The 12,016-nt window shown below is 41.3% G+C and overlaps 1 protein-coding gene across 7 annotated transcripts in view; it reads left to right on the top strand.

The window, feature by feature from the left end:
* LOC308433077 (nuclear autoantigen Sp-100-like) overlaps window positions 1–12,016 on the top strand; it is a 57,171-nt gene that overhangs the window by 3,018 nt on the left and 42,137 nt on the right. For all 7 annotated transcript variants that reach the window (XM_080932942.1, XM_080932944.1, XM_080932947.1 and 4 more), the window contains exons 2-6: window positions 4,581–4,740; window positions 6,713–6,881; window positions 7,713–7,784; window positions 9,469–9,534; window positions 11,300–11,389. In XM_080932942.1, the coding sequence (XP_080789068.1) occupies window positions 4,582–4,740; window positions 6,713–6,881; window positions 7,713–7,784; window positions 9,469–9,534; window positions 11,300–11,389 (556 nt within the window). In that variant the 5' untranslated portion in view covers window position 4,581. The remainder of the gene's footprint in view (window positions 1–4,580; window positions 4,741–6,712; window positions 6,882–7,712; window positions 7,785–9,468; window positions 9,535–11,299; window positions 11,390–12,016) is intronic.

Genomic DNA, 12,016 nt, shown 5'->3' on the forward strand with positions numbered 1-12,016 from the left:
TCGCTAAATGCCCTGAGAAATGGTGGATATATTCTCCCGTGTCTTTTGACACTGCGTATGGTGAGTTTCCTCTTACACAAAGTTAAAATTTAAACTTTAGTACTGATCCGTGTAAGAAAGAAGCCTCCATAAATAAAGTGATAACAAGCTACTGAGAAAATCGAGCACCCTTTGGGGTTTTGCGGTTTGACATTGCTGCTTGTAGTACCTGCCTCTGAACCTAGAGCTTTGTGCTTGCAAAGCGAGTCTCTAACTATACCCCGAGCCCTCCCTTCTCTTTCGGTTTGAGACACAGTCTCACTCAGTTACCCAGGCTAACCTTGAAACTGTAATTCTTCTGTCTCAGCTTCCTGAATCCCTGGACTTACAGGCCTGCCCTGAGGTTTTTTTGTTTTGTTTGGATCACAGTTCTGTGTTCTTCAGGTAACATGTGGGAGTCTATCTTTATTCAGGAAAAGTTTGTTTCTTTTCGTCCGTCTCTTCTTTTAGGCAAAAGAATTCTACCCTGGAGCCACATTAGCCTCCCTGGTTCTCACTGCCCCCCCCCCCCCCCCCCCCCCCGTGCAAGCCTCTTTATGGTTTTTATCTTTGCATTCATAAAGACTGTCTCCAGGTCTTCACCCATGACAATGACTTAATGTTTAGTAGCTTTGTCTCTTTCCTTTCTAACTTTAAAAATGTTTGTCTGTATTTGTGAATGCAGTCTGTCCATGTGTGAGGGTGTGTGAATGTAGTATGTGTATATGTGTATGAATGCTATGCTTATGTGAGCATGTATGTATGAATGCAGTGTGTGAGCATGTGTGTGTATGTGAATCCAGTGTGTGTGTGTGTGAATATTTATGTGTGTGTGTATGAATACAGTCTGTGTATATGTGTATGAGAACTGGGTATATGTGAGCACATGTGTGTGAATGCAGTGTGTGTGTGTGTTAATGCAGTGTGTGTGTTTATGTGTGAATGCATTGCCTGTATTTGAATATGTGTGTGTAAATGCAGTGTGTGAGTATGTGTGTGAATGCTCTGTGTGTGTGTGTGTGTGTGTGTGTGTTGGCACATGTGTGGTGACAGAGGGCAATGTTGGGGATTAGTGCTCACCTTGAACCTCGTTGGAGTTTGAGGCAGGGTCTCTTGTTTGCCTTTGTGTCCACTAGGATAGTTGGAAGGTGAGGCTTCCAGGGAGTCTCTCCCCTCCATCACCTATGGAGCTGCAGTGCTGGAATTGCAGACACGTTCTATAGCATCCAGCTTTTATGTGAGTTCTAGAGATCTGAGCTCAAGTCTTTACATTTATGGATCAAACCACTGAGCCACCTAGCTAGTCCTGATTTCTAATTGAATCTTAAATAATAATTTATGATTTTATGTGTATGAGAGTTTTGCATGCATGCATATCTGTACAACATATCATGCCTGGTGCCCCAGGAAGTCAGAAGAATGTGTTCTATTCCCAGGGGTTCCAGATACTTGTGACCTATCATGTGGGTGCTGGGAACTAAAATGGAGTCTTCTGGAAAAGCAGCCAGTATTTTTAACCACTGAGCCATCTCTTCATCTCCTAATTTCTAATTTTTAAGAAATACATTGTGATGAAGGATAAAATACATTTTCTAAGGGGTCCTAGTTTATCTGCATGGTTTTGCAAGCTCCTCTGTAACCTACATCTTGTTAACTCCCTGCCTGTCTTCACCCCCTGTTTATCCGTTCTCCTGCTCTGTTGATAGCTTTGAGAAGAGTTTCCTTATGGCTTTTGGGCCATTCTTCCAGATGGGGACTTCCATTCTACTGTTTTTTGTTTATTATCTGGTTGCCATGGTTTCACCCCATCTCTTATGGTTGGACATCCGGAAGCTCATACCACACCTAGCTTACTACAAGGTGTAACCTGGGTGGGTGTTTTGTTTTTTATCTGAGGTTATATTTGATTCCTGCCAGTTTCTAAGGACATCACTGATTAATCACAACGGAGTTCTATAATTTTTTTTGTGTGTTTCTGGGCTCTCTCTTCTCTGCCATTGGCTATGGTGGCCCCTCTGCCATAAAGCATGAGGGGCCTTCACAGTGGGTCCTGAACAGTGAATGCACCGTGTGAATAGGTTTGAATGAAAATGGCTTCCATAGGCACATAGGTTTGAATACTTAGTCAACAAGGAGTGGCCCTATTTAAAAGGGTTAGGAGGTAAGGCCATGTTAGAGAAAGTATGTCACTACTGGTGGGCTTTGAAGTTTCAAAAAACCCATTCCAAGCCTAGAGTCTCTTGCTTCCTGCTGCCTGCTTATCCAGATCTAGAACTCTCGGCTACTTCTTCAGCACCACATCTGTCTACATCTGGACATGCTCTCTGTCCTGATGACATTAGATTAAACCTCTGAAACTGTAAGCCAGCTGATTTCCTTTTTAAGACTGGCTGTTGTCATGGTGTCTCTTCAAATTTGCCAAAGAGAGGTCGGTCATAGTATAGTCTCCGAACCAGTTGGGATTGCTTACTGTTATGCCCTTTTGTTGGGTGGAGCTAAAACTACAATCTGCTATGAGGTAGAGACAACATACTGTCCTGGGGAGTAGACAGACAGGCTTGTGGCCAGATTGGTTGCTGGGAAGAGAGGACCAATAAGTGTGTTCTTTGGTCAGATGGAGATACAAGAGCAGAACAGCTGACTGGGCTCTCCCACTGATGGTGCCACTGAGAGTGGAGACGGGGGGCTGCACCATCCTCCCTGTTTGCTGTTTTTCAGTGGTCTCCTAAGTCATTCAATGTTCCTTATTGATCAAGGCAGATGGAGACCTCCCCCAGGGCACCTCAGAGTTCTGGGGGAGTTCTATGTTTGGTTCTGGTTCCCCAGTATAGACAGACCTTAGGTTCAGGGTCACCATCTTGGTAAGGCTAATCCTATACTGAGGAGGGACAATGCAGTCAGAGGAAATTGCTTCTCTTGCGCTTCACACGTGGCATTGGTGGCCCATGTGTAAGGTTAGTCTCATTCTCCAGTTGGTAGGTTTGAGTCGGGGGAGGTAGTGCCTGGTTGGTCATTCTGTGTTAGGGACTAAGTCATAAGACACCCTGACATCAACAAGATGCCTTTAACATAATACTGTCTGTCACATCCTGGCATTCCTATTCAAACTCTGAAAACATACATTTAGGTAGTCTCTTAGCTTGGTTCTATGTCAGTGATTAAACACCATGACCAAAAACAACTTGGGAAGAAAAGATTTTTTTTTTTTTTTTTTTTTTTTTTTTGGCTGACAGTTCCACATCACTGAAGTCAGGGCAGGAACTCAAGCAGAAACCTGGAAGCAGGAATTGAAGCCGAGATTGTGGCATAGCTTATTGGCTTGGTCAGTTTGTTTTCTTACATATCCCAGAACAACATGTCCTGAGGTAGTCTTGGCCACAACTAGCTGGGCCCTCACACATCAACCATCACTCAAGAAAATGCCACACAGACATGCCTAACAGGCAGTAGTTATAGAGGGGGGTATTTTTTTCTAATACAAGATCCTCTTTTTGAACTTTTGCTTGTGTTGAGGTGACAAAAACCAAACCAAACACATTTTAAAAACCCAAAATAATCAAGACACAGTATGTGTTCATTATTCAATTTTCTCCTTCTCTTGTACTCTAGAGAAAAAAGGGCACCCTGTCAACTTTCTCACTCTGTGCAGATTTTTAGGTGCCCACTATCTGTTTTGACACCTTTTGGAGTAAAATTTAATTGCAATAAAATTTATGCATTTAAATATAAATCCAGTGACTTTTTACAGATCTGTGCACCCAGGACCACAGTATGAGTTTAGGATGTAGTCATCCCTGAGCCCTAAAAGAATCCCTTGTAGCTATGTGGAGTTCGTTCTTGTCCCCCTTAGTTCATGCAAACACTAATATGTCTGTCTGCATAGATTTCACTTCTGGGCATTTTTAGAAATGGAATTATAGATTATGCAGCCTTCTCTATTTGGATTCTTTCATTAACAATTTTTGAGATTCATCTATGTTGTAGAATGTATTAGCATTTTGTCCCCTTTTAGTGCATAATAGCATTTCATTTCATAGATTGTCCAGTGTTATTTCTCTACTCACCAAGCAAAGGCCATTTTAATGGCTTCTATCTTTTGGCTATTAATAATGCCACCAGAAATATTCCCAAAAAAGTTGAAGAGAATATTCCTTTTCCTCAATCCTATATGAGGACAACTGTTATAGTGGAATTTTAAAATCATAATGATCATTATGTTTAACTTTATTTTTTTATATGTCTGTGGTCTGCAGTATATATGCATGTATGTATTCACATGTATGAGAGCTTATGTGTGTGCAGATGCACATGTATGTGTGTGCACATGTGTGTGGAAGTCAGAGGTCAATGCTGAGGTTCCTTTTTCATCGGTCTCCATCTTGTTTGTTGAGGCAGGGTCTCTCTCGTTTGAACCCAGAGCTTCCAGTTCAGCTGTGGATGTGTTGGTGTTAACTCAAGACCTTCTGTCTTATGTTCTTCAAAGTCTTTCTTTCATATATAAAACCTTATCATTTCCAACTATTGTACTGATAAACATTTTCCCATGGTATTTTCCCCTTTAGGATGTCCAGCATACATGAGAACACAGAGGCAGTTTCCTTGGCACCTATAACCCAGTACTTTAGGAGACAGAAAGTGGCGATTTCCCATGCGATAAAAAGTACATTTCCTTTTCTTGAGAGCCTCCGAGACCATGATCTCATCTCTGACCAAATGTTTCGTGTAAGTAAAATTTACATTATAACCTGGTAAACAAGCTCCAAATTAAGTTACATTTTGATATCCTGGATCCAAACTTCAAATTCGGTGAATGACAGGTTTTTAAGGTTGGACTTAATACTTTTTGGAAAGAATTCATTTCTTACATTTCTTACACGTAATGTGTATGTTTATGTGTTCCTGTGTGTGTGTGTGTGTGTGTGTGTGTGTGTGTGTGTGTGCGCGCGCGCGCGCGCGCGCGTGCGTGCATGTGTATGTTCACATAGATGCTGATGGTCATGAAGTCCAGAAAAGGGCTCCAGATTCCCTGGACCTGGAGTTACAGGCAGTTGTGAGGCACCTGATGTGGGTGCTGGGAATAGAACCCAGGTCCTTTGCAAGAGATGCTCTGAACCACTGAGACATTTCTCCAGTCCCAGGACAAAATTTTAACAAGGAAAGCTCATGGAGTTTCACAGCACAGCAGAGGTCTCAGAGGAGATGGGCCTGCCTCTATCTGAGGGAATGGTGTTCCATGTCACCTTTTGGTAGCAGTGGGTATTGATAAAGACAAGTGGATCAGAATGGGGGTTCTCCATGGATGAGCAATGTCTTGTGCATTTTATATCATGTAATATGTGTGATGTAAACGAAACCAAACAAAAGAAATAAACTAAAAATCAAAGGTGATTTTAACTAACTGCTCAATTATTTTATCAAATGGGTTTTATAAAATACCAGTTAGTACATTTTAGTATAATAAATATTTATTTTAAAACCCTAGATTTGAAAACATTCAAACCTACAGATTTTAGGACTAAAAAATTTAAAACTTTATTTTTATTTTACATGGATGAGTGTTTTGTCTGCCTGTATGTATATCTGTGCACCACCAGTACCCCTGGTGTCTTTGGTAGTCAAAAGAAAGTGCAGAAGACCCCCTGGATCTGTGGAGTTAAACAAGTGGTTATGCACCATCATGTGGGTACCTGGAATCGAACTCAGAACTTCTGAAAGAACAGCCACTGCTCTTAATCACTAAGCCATCTCTCCAGCCCCTCTAGTGTTTCTTTTGCCTTGTAAATATTTGCAATCAGAGGGAATAGACAACTTATTTTCTTCATGCTAAATCAGTGTTAAACAGGAGGCCAGGACTTCTCCTGTTAACAGAATATCATTGGCCACCTGCTAAATCTATTCCAAAGTTGCCTGGCTATGAGATATACATCATTTAGTTTCTTTAATAAAATAAAGTATGTATTTTTATTTTTTCATGTACAAGTATTTTGCCGACATCTATGTGTGTGTAGCACTTGTGTGCCTAGTGCGCATAGAGACCAGAACAATACACTGAATCTTTTGGAACTGAAGTTATACATGTTTGTGAGCTCTTGTGTTGGTGCTGGGAGCTGAACGTGGGTCCTCTGCCAGAGCAGCAAGCACACTCAACCACTGAGCCATCTCTTCAGTTCCTGTACACATTAAAAGAACTATCAAATTTATTGTTTATTTATTTATTTATTCATTTATTTATTTATTTGTGTGTGTGTGTGTGTGTGTGTATTGTATGGGCATATATGTACGAGTCAGCTGCTGTGCACATGGGGAAGGAAGAGATCAAGTGTGGTAAGTTGGTTTCTTCTTCCACCATGTGAATTCCAGGGATTGAACTCGGACTATCAGGATTGGTGGCAAGTGCCTCTACCCACTGAGTGACCTCACCAGCCCAATAGTTGACCTTTAACCCATGTTTCCCCTTCAAATATGGCCCTTCTTACATGCTATATAAATGAGGATGGCAGCCCAGAGTCACCAGTGATTACTTTCAAAGAGATAATATTGACTTGTTTCATAAAGTAGTTGTGCAAAAAAAAGCTTTCCCTTAGAAGATATGCTTGTAGGAGATTAAAGTGTACTAACTACAATCATTTTTCTAGGGCTCTTCTGTGACTTAGAAGCCTGCACTGAAATTTTCTGTTTGATATTTTTATTTAAGGATCTTAAGGATTCTTGTAACGCGCTGGTCCCTGTAGATAAAGTGATCTACAAAGCCCTGGATGAACTGGAGAACCGATTCAATATGGAAGTCCTTCTGCAAGTGTTCAGTAAAGTCAACATGGAGAAATACCCTGGTTTGGGACTCATTTATAAAAGCTTTGAAACTGGTAATTGGGTTTGACATCACTCTATGAGATCACAGTCCTTTTTCTTTTCAACAAACACATATTAAACTTTTACCATGGGCCACATAGTGAACAAAGTAATTGAGAACCTTAAAGTTACAAAACTCATCATTACTGTGTAATGGGTCATCTGCTCTGCTGACAATGAGAAGCATACCATCATCAAGCTGTGTAGACAAGGATAGGATTAGAAGTACTAGTTGTCAGTAGGGTAGCTCTGTTGTATCTCTTCAGTGGGAATCCTTAGAATGATATACCTGACAGTCCATCAAATTGGTCCCGCCCACTTTGAGTGACAGCTCAGTGGTAAGTACAGGATTTATCTTAGTATAGCACCTCATGCTCATAGAAACCGACAATGTGTGAGCCAGCTTTTCAACCCCAACTTCAAAGCTGCCTGGGACTTCTCTGTGGTCTGTGTCAGATCCTAGACCTTTGATCCATGAAAGCCTCCGTTTCTTCTTACCATTGTGGTATCCTGGAAGCCATGTTTTCGTTAATCCTGTTCTGAGGGATACCTTTACTGCCCTCTGAACACTGGAAGAGGAACACAGCTCACAGAGTTTCTTTTCCTTTTTTGTTCTTGACCTTGACTGTCCTATTTCCGTATGGGTAGCATAAAGTCGATTGTGGAAGGCTTCTAGCTCCCAGGGCATGATGGGTAAAGTTTGTCATAGACAACCCATTGAACTTGAAATGACTGCAAGGCTAGAAATTCCTAAAAGTGTAATTTTGAAATGCAGCCCGTAGTCCATGCTAGAAATCTCTAATAGCTTTCTCCTCTTCTTCCCTCTCCCTCTCCTCCCACTTCAGAGTTCCCAAACGAATTGTCTTTTCGTAGACGTGATGGAGGGGACCTGAACTCCCAGCTAAGTCTTGAACCAGGTAATTACAGCTGCAGAAAGTTTCTTATCTCCTCTGAGAAGAGGAAATAAAGGTGACCATTAGAAGTGTGTGAGTCAGAAGAAATAGAGGCAGCAAGGCAGGCAGTGGGTATGAGCCTGGTGCTAGCTTTCCTGTACTAGGACAAATTATCCAGGAGGAACTGGACATTCACAACCCTGAGGCAGGAGGATTGCCAGTTTGAGGCCAGCCAATTTACACAGTAAAACTCCCTCATAAACAAAACATAACCTGGGCAGTCAATTTCTTTGGGTTCATGGATTTAGAGACTTCAGTCTAGATGGTTTGGCCTCACTATTTAAGGCCTATGGTTGAACAGAACATCAAAGCGAGGTATTAGGTGAAGCAAAGCTATTCACTTCATGGGTCCTGGAAGCAAGGAAAGAGAGGAGGTGCCTGTGGCCCTTCAAAGGTACACCCCTGGTGATCCAACTTCCTTCCAGGCTCTGTTGATTAATGGTATCACCAGAATCCATTAGTGCCATTCTAAAGGCAGACATCTAATATATGAGCCTTACAGGGAGGGTACCCTTTAGATCCAAACTGTGACCAGCCTCTAATGGCAGTAGGATCCTGGCAGAGAAACCATGACAACATCAGATGGTCATCCTGATACCCACAGTGAAGGATTTTGAGCTCAGTGTCAGGAATACAGATTGAAAAAGACACTCAGAAGTCACTGCAATGTAGAAAAGCTCCTGAAGGAAATGATCCATTTTAAACTGTGAAGAATGAAGCATTATGGTCCATGGTAGCCTCTAAGAAGGAACACTTTGTAATGAGATGCTACTTTTGGGGTGTACCCCTCTATCTCTGACACCAGATGTGTGATGGGTGGGATTTACCCTCAGCAACCAAGCTTTTAGACACAAGCAGGGTGTCTTATGGTTTAATTAAATTCAGATAAGGGGTCAGAGTAGTAATAAACAGAAAGAATAAAAGACAATGACAGAAAGATCCATTTAGTTTCTTGTTTAGCATCTACTCTGGGTTCCTGTCTAACCCAGCTGCCATTAAGGATTGGTATCATTCAGCTGCCCAGTTTACAGATTAGGAAGGTACAATTGGGAGAGACCATGGGTACAGTATTCACGGGTCAAAGTAGCAGCAAGAATCCAGGCATTCTGGAGGCAAACTCTGTTTTTTGAGCATGCAATGCTGATCATGAACACATAAAACAGAAGTGGGGGGATACTGAGAGAAAGTACAAGAAGAAATAGCAAGAATGGGAGGAAAGGTAGGCAAGCCATCACTGAATCCTCAGGAGAAGCCCAGCAGGGATGAGCCATCTGATATATACTTGGAGGCTATTGTGTAAAGAGATATGGTCCACGGACTCCTAGGAGCTCACGTAAGGCCACAGGGCAGGGAAGCTCTTGAGACCAATGTGGACATCCTTTATTCAGGGATATGAAGACAAGTCACCACGATGTGCTAGAGTAGGCCAGGCAGGACTCTAGCCAGTCAGGGGTGACCCTTTTATTCTACTCCATGACCTGAGTCTGACCTCAAGAATCAGGGAGAACTTAATCAGCTTCAGATGAACTCTGAACCAGTACCTTGTTGGGATATTTAGCCTTTACATCAAGATAAAAGAACTCTCTTGTTTTAACTTCTGCAATAAACATCTCGGTTTTTGTTTTGTTTTGTTTGTTTTTCTTCTTAGGACCTAGTGGCAGCTGTTCTCAAGGAAGCCTGACCTGGTCACAGCTTGATCCCTCTTCATCTGAGGGTCTGTTCTTTCTGACTTTTTAAACATTTCTGTCTCCTCCCATGTGCCCCAATTTGTCTTTGTTTCTGTGATAAAGCACCATGATGAAAAGAAACTGCAGAAAGGGTTTGGTTCTTCTTATAGAGTGCTACTTACTGGCTTGCTCCCCTTGGCTTGCTCAGCCTGCTTTTTTTTCATATCTAAGGACCACCTATTCAGGGTGACACCACCCACAGTGGGCTAGGTCCTTCCATGTCAGTCATTAATCAAGAGGCCTCCAGGGACTTGCCTACAGGCAATTCAGAGAGCAGAATTTTCCTCAGTTGGGAGTCCCTCTTCCCAGATAATCATGTCTTGTTTTGTTAACCTTCAAAATAGAGACAAACAAACAGACAAACAAAGAAACAAATCTCACCCACACACTGTGAGCATGCGCATGCTATTTCCTTGTATTTCTGATGTCTGCAACAACATCTACATCCATAGTTTCTGCAAGTTTTAGGTTTAAATATTGGTGCCTCGGTCCTATTGGTTGTGTAGAAAGGTTCCATTTTCTATATTTGTTGCCTGTATATGTGGATTCACAGTGGTTTTCCTGTTTTTTGCTTGACTTTGACTAGGTACTGTCTACCTGCAGTGGTGGTTAGAAGGATGTGATGAGAATGCTCCTTCTGTGAGGCAACAAGTTTCCCCCTTGAGTTTAACTCATCAGATCATGACACAACTGGACCCCCTATATAACAACAACAACAACAATAATAACAATAATAACAACAACAACAACAATAATAATAATGTCTTTACTTGCTCTCACTGGGGGGAACAGATTGAGATTTCTTCTCTAGACAAGTGAATCACTAAAAAAACAAACAAAAAAAAAAAACAAAAACAAAAACAAAAAACCTTTCTTTTTTTATTGTTTTTTTTGTTGTTGTTGTTTGTATGTTTATTGAAACAGGGTTTCCCTGTGTAACCTTGGCTGTCCTGGACTTGTACAACAGGCTGGCCTTGAATTCACATAGATTGGCCAGCCTCTGCATCCAGAATGCTGGGACTAAAGGCATGCACCACTACTGCATGGGTCAGGTCCCTTTGATGTTCTAATTAAACTCTCTACTTCCTTAATTGAATAGTTATTTAAGCTATTACTAATTTGGAATATTCTAAATTTGAGGCATCAATTATAATGGTTTTCTTTTCTGATATATCAAATATTGATACAGGTATTACATTTATCTTCTCAATAGCTTAAAGATGATGATCTCTCACCCCATTTTTTCAGAGAATTAGTTCATTTCAGGGAATTTAACCTTTCACCCCAGTAAGCATTGGGATTCAGTTATGCCTTAAGATCCTTGCCGAGTAGAAATGTCTGAGTTGAAATTCTGCCTTTGTGAGCCTATACAGGTTACCTGACCTGTCTGGGCCCTGGTGTCATCTATGAAAGGGATATGACAATGGTACATGCTCTAGACAGATGCCAAGTGACACCATGAAGAACATTTTAGGTCATGTTTGTTACTGCATTGTTGTTGCAGGCATTTCTTCTTGTTATAGTTACTGTTGTTGTTGTTGTTGTTGCTGCTGCTGTTGTTTTAGTTGCTGCTGTTGTTGCTGCTGTTGTTTTAGTTGCTATTGTTGTTGTTGCTGCTGTTGTTGTTGCTGATTCTCAGTTGGTGTCATTTGTACTTGCTTCCAGAATCCAAGCTTCTCATTGTTGCATTAAGTGGGTATTTTCTTCTGTGTGTAGCTAACATGGATACTCACTATGAAATCTATCCCTCAGGCTGGGGAAGTTACAGTGGAAGAAATTCCAGCCTTATTCAGGAAAACCAAACTGAGAATCATCAACTCCCCCAATCACCGAATCACCTTGGTATGTATGCTTTAGTATTTATCTCTTTATTCCAGGACTGGTCTTTGGAAACACATATCTACCACTTTGAAAGATTTACTGTGAAGGTTCCAGGTGGGATATGTCATTTAAAAAGAAATTTCCTAAGATTGTCACTTCAAATTTTAAAATGTTTTAGAAGATTGGTTTATTTTTGTTTTCTTTGTGTGTGTGGTGTTGTCTGCATTTATGTATTTATGCCATGTGTGTTCCTGGTCCCCCAAGTTTACAGAAGCCAGTGTCAGATACCCTGTAACTGGGGTTGTGGTCAGGTGTGAGGCACCAAGTGGATGATAGAAACCACTCCCAGGGCTTCTCTGCATGAAAACAAGTGTTGTTAACCACTGCACCATCTCTCTATCCACCACAAACCACAAACCAAAACAAACAAACAATAGCTTTCCAGTGTGACTTTTGAAATAATTGTTACACATTTCAGAATCTTCCGCTTGATGTTTTTAGCATTTGAAGATATAGACATATTCAAGAGCCTGAATTCTTAACTGTTCTTCTGCAGATGCAGAGTGTGGGAATAAGAAGTAACGAGTGGGTAGGATTGTGTCCGTGATGAACAGAGGGAAGGGATGCAGTGGTGAGAAATGGTATAGT

Source organism: Micromys minutus (genome assembly GCF_963924665.1).
Source record: "Micromys minutus genome assembly, chromosome: 19".
NCBI lineage: Eukaryota > Metazoa > Chordata > Mammalia > Rodentia > Muridae > Micromys > Micromys minutus.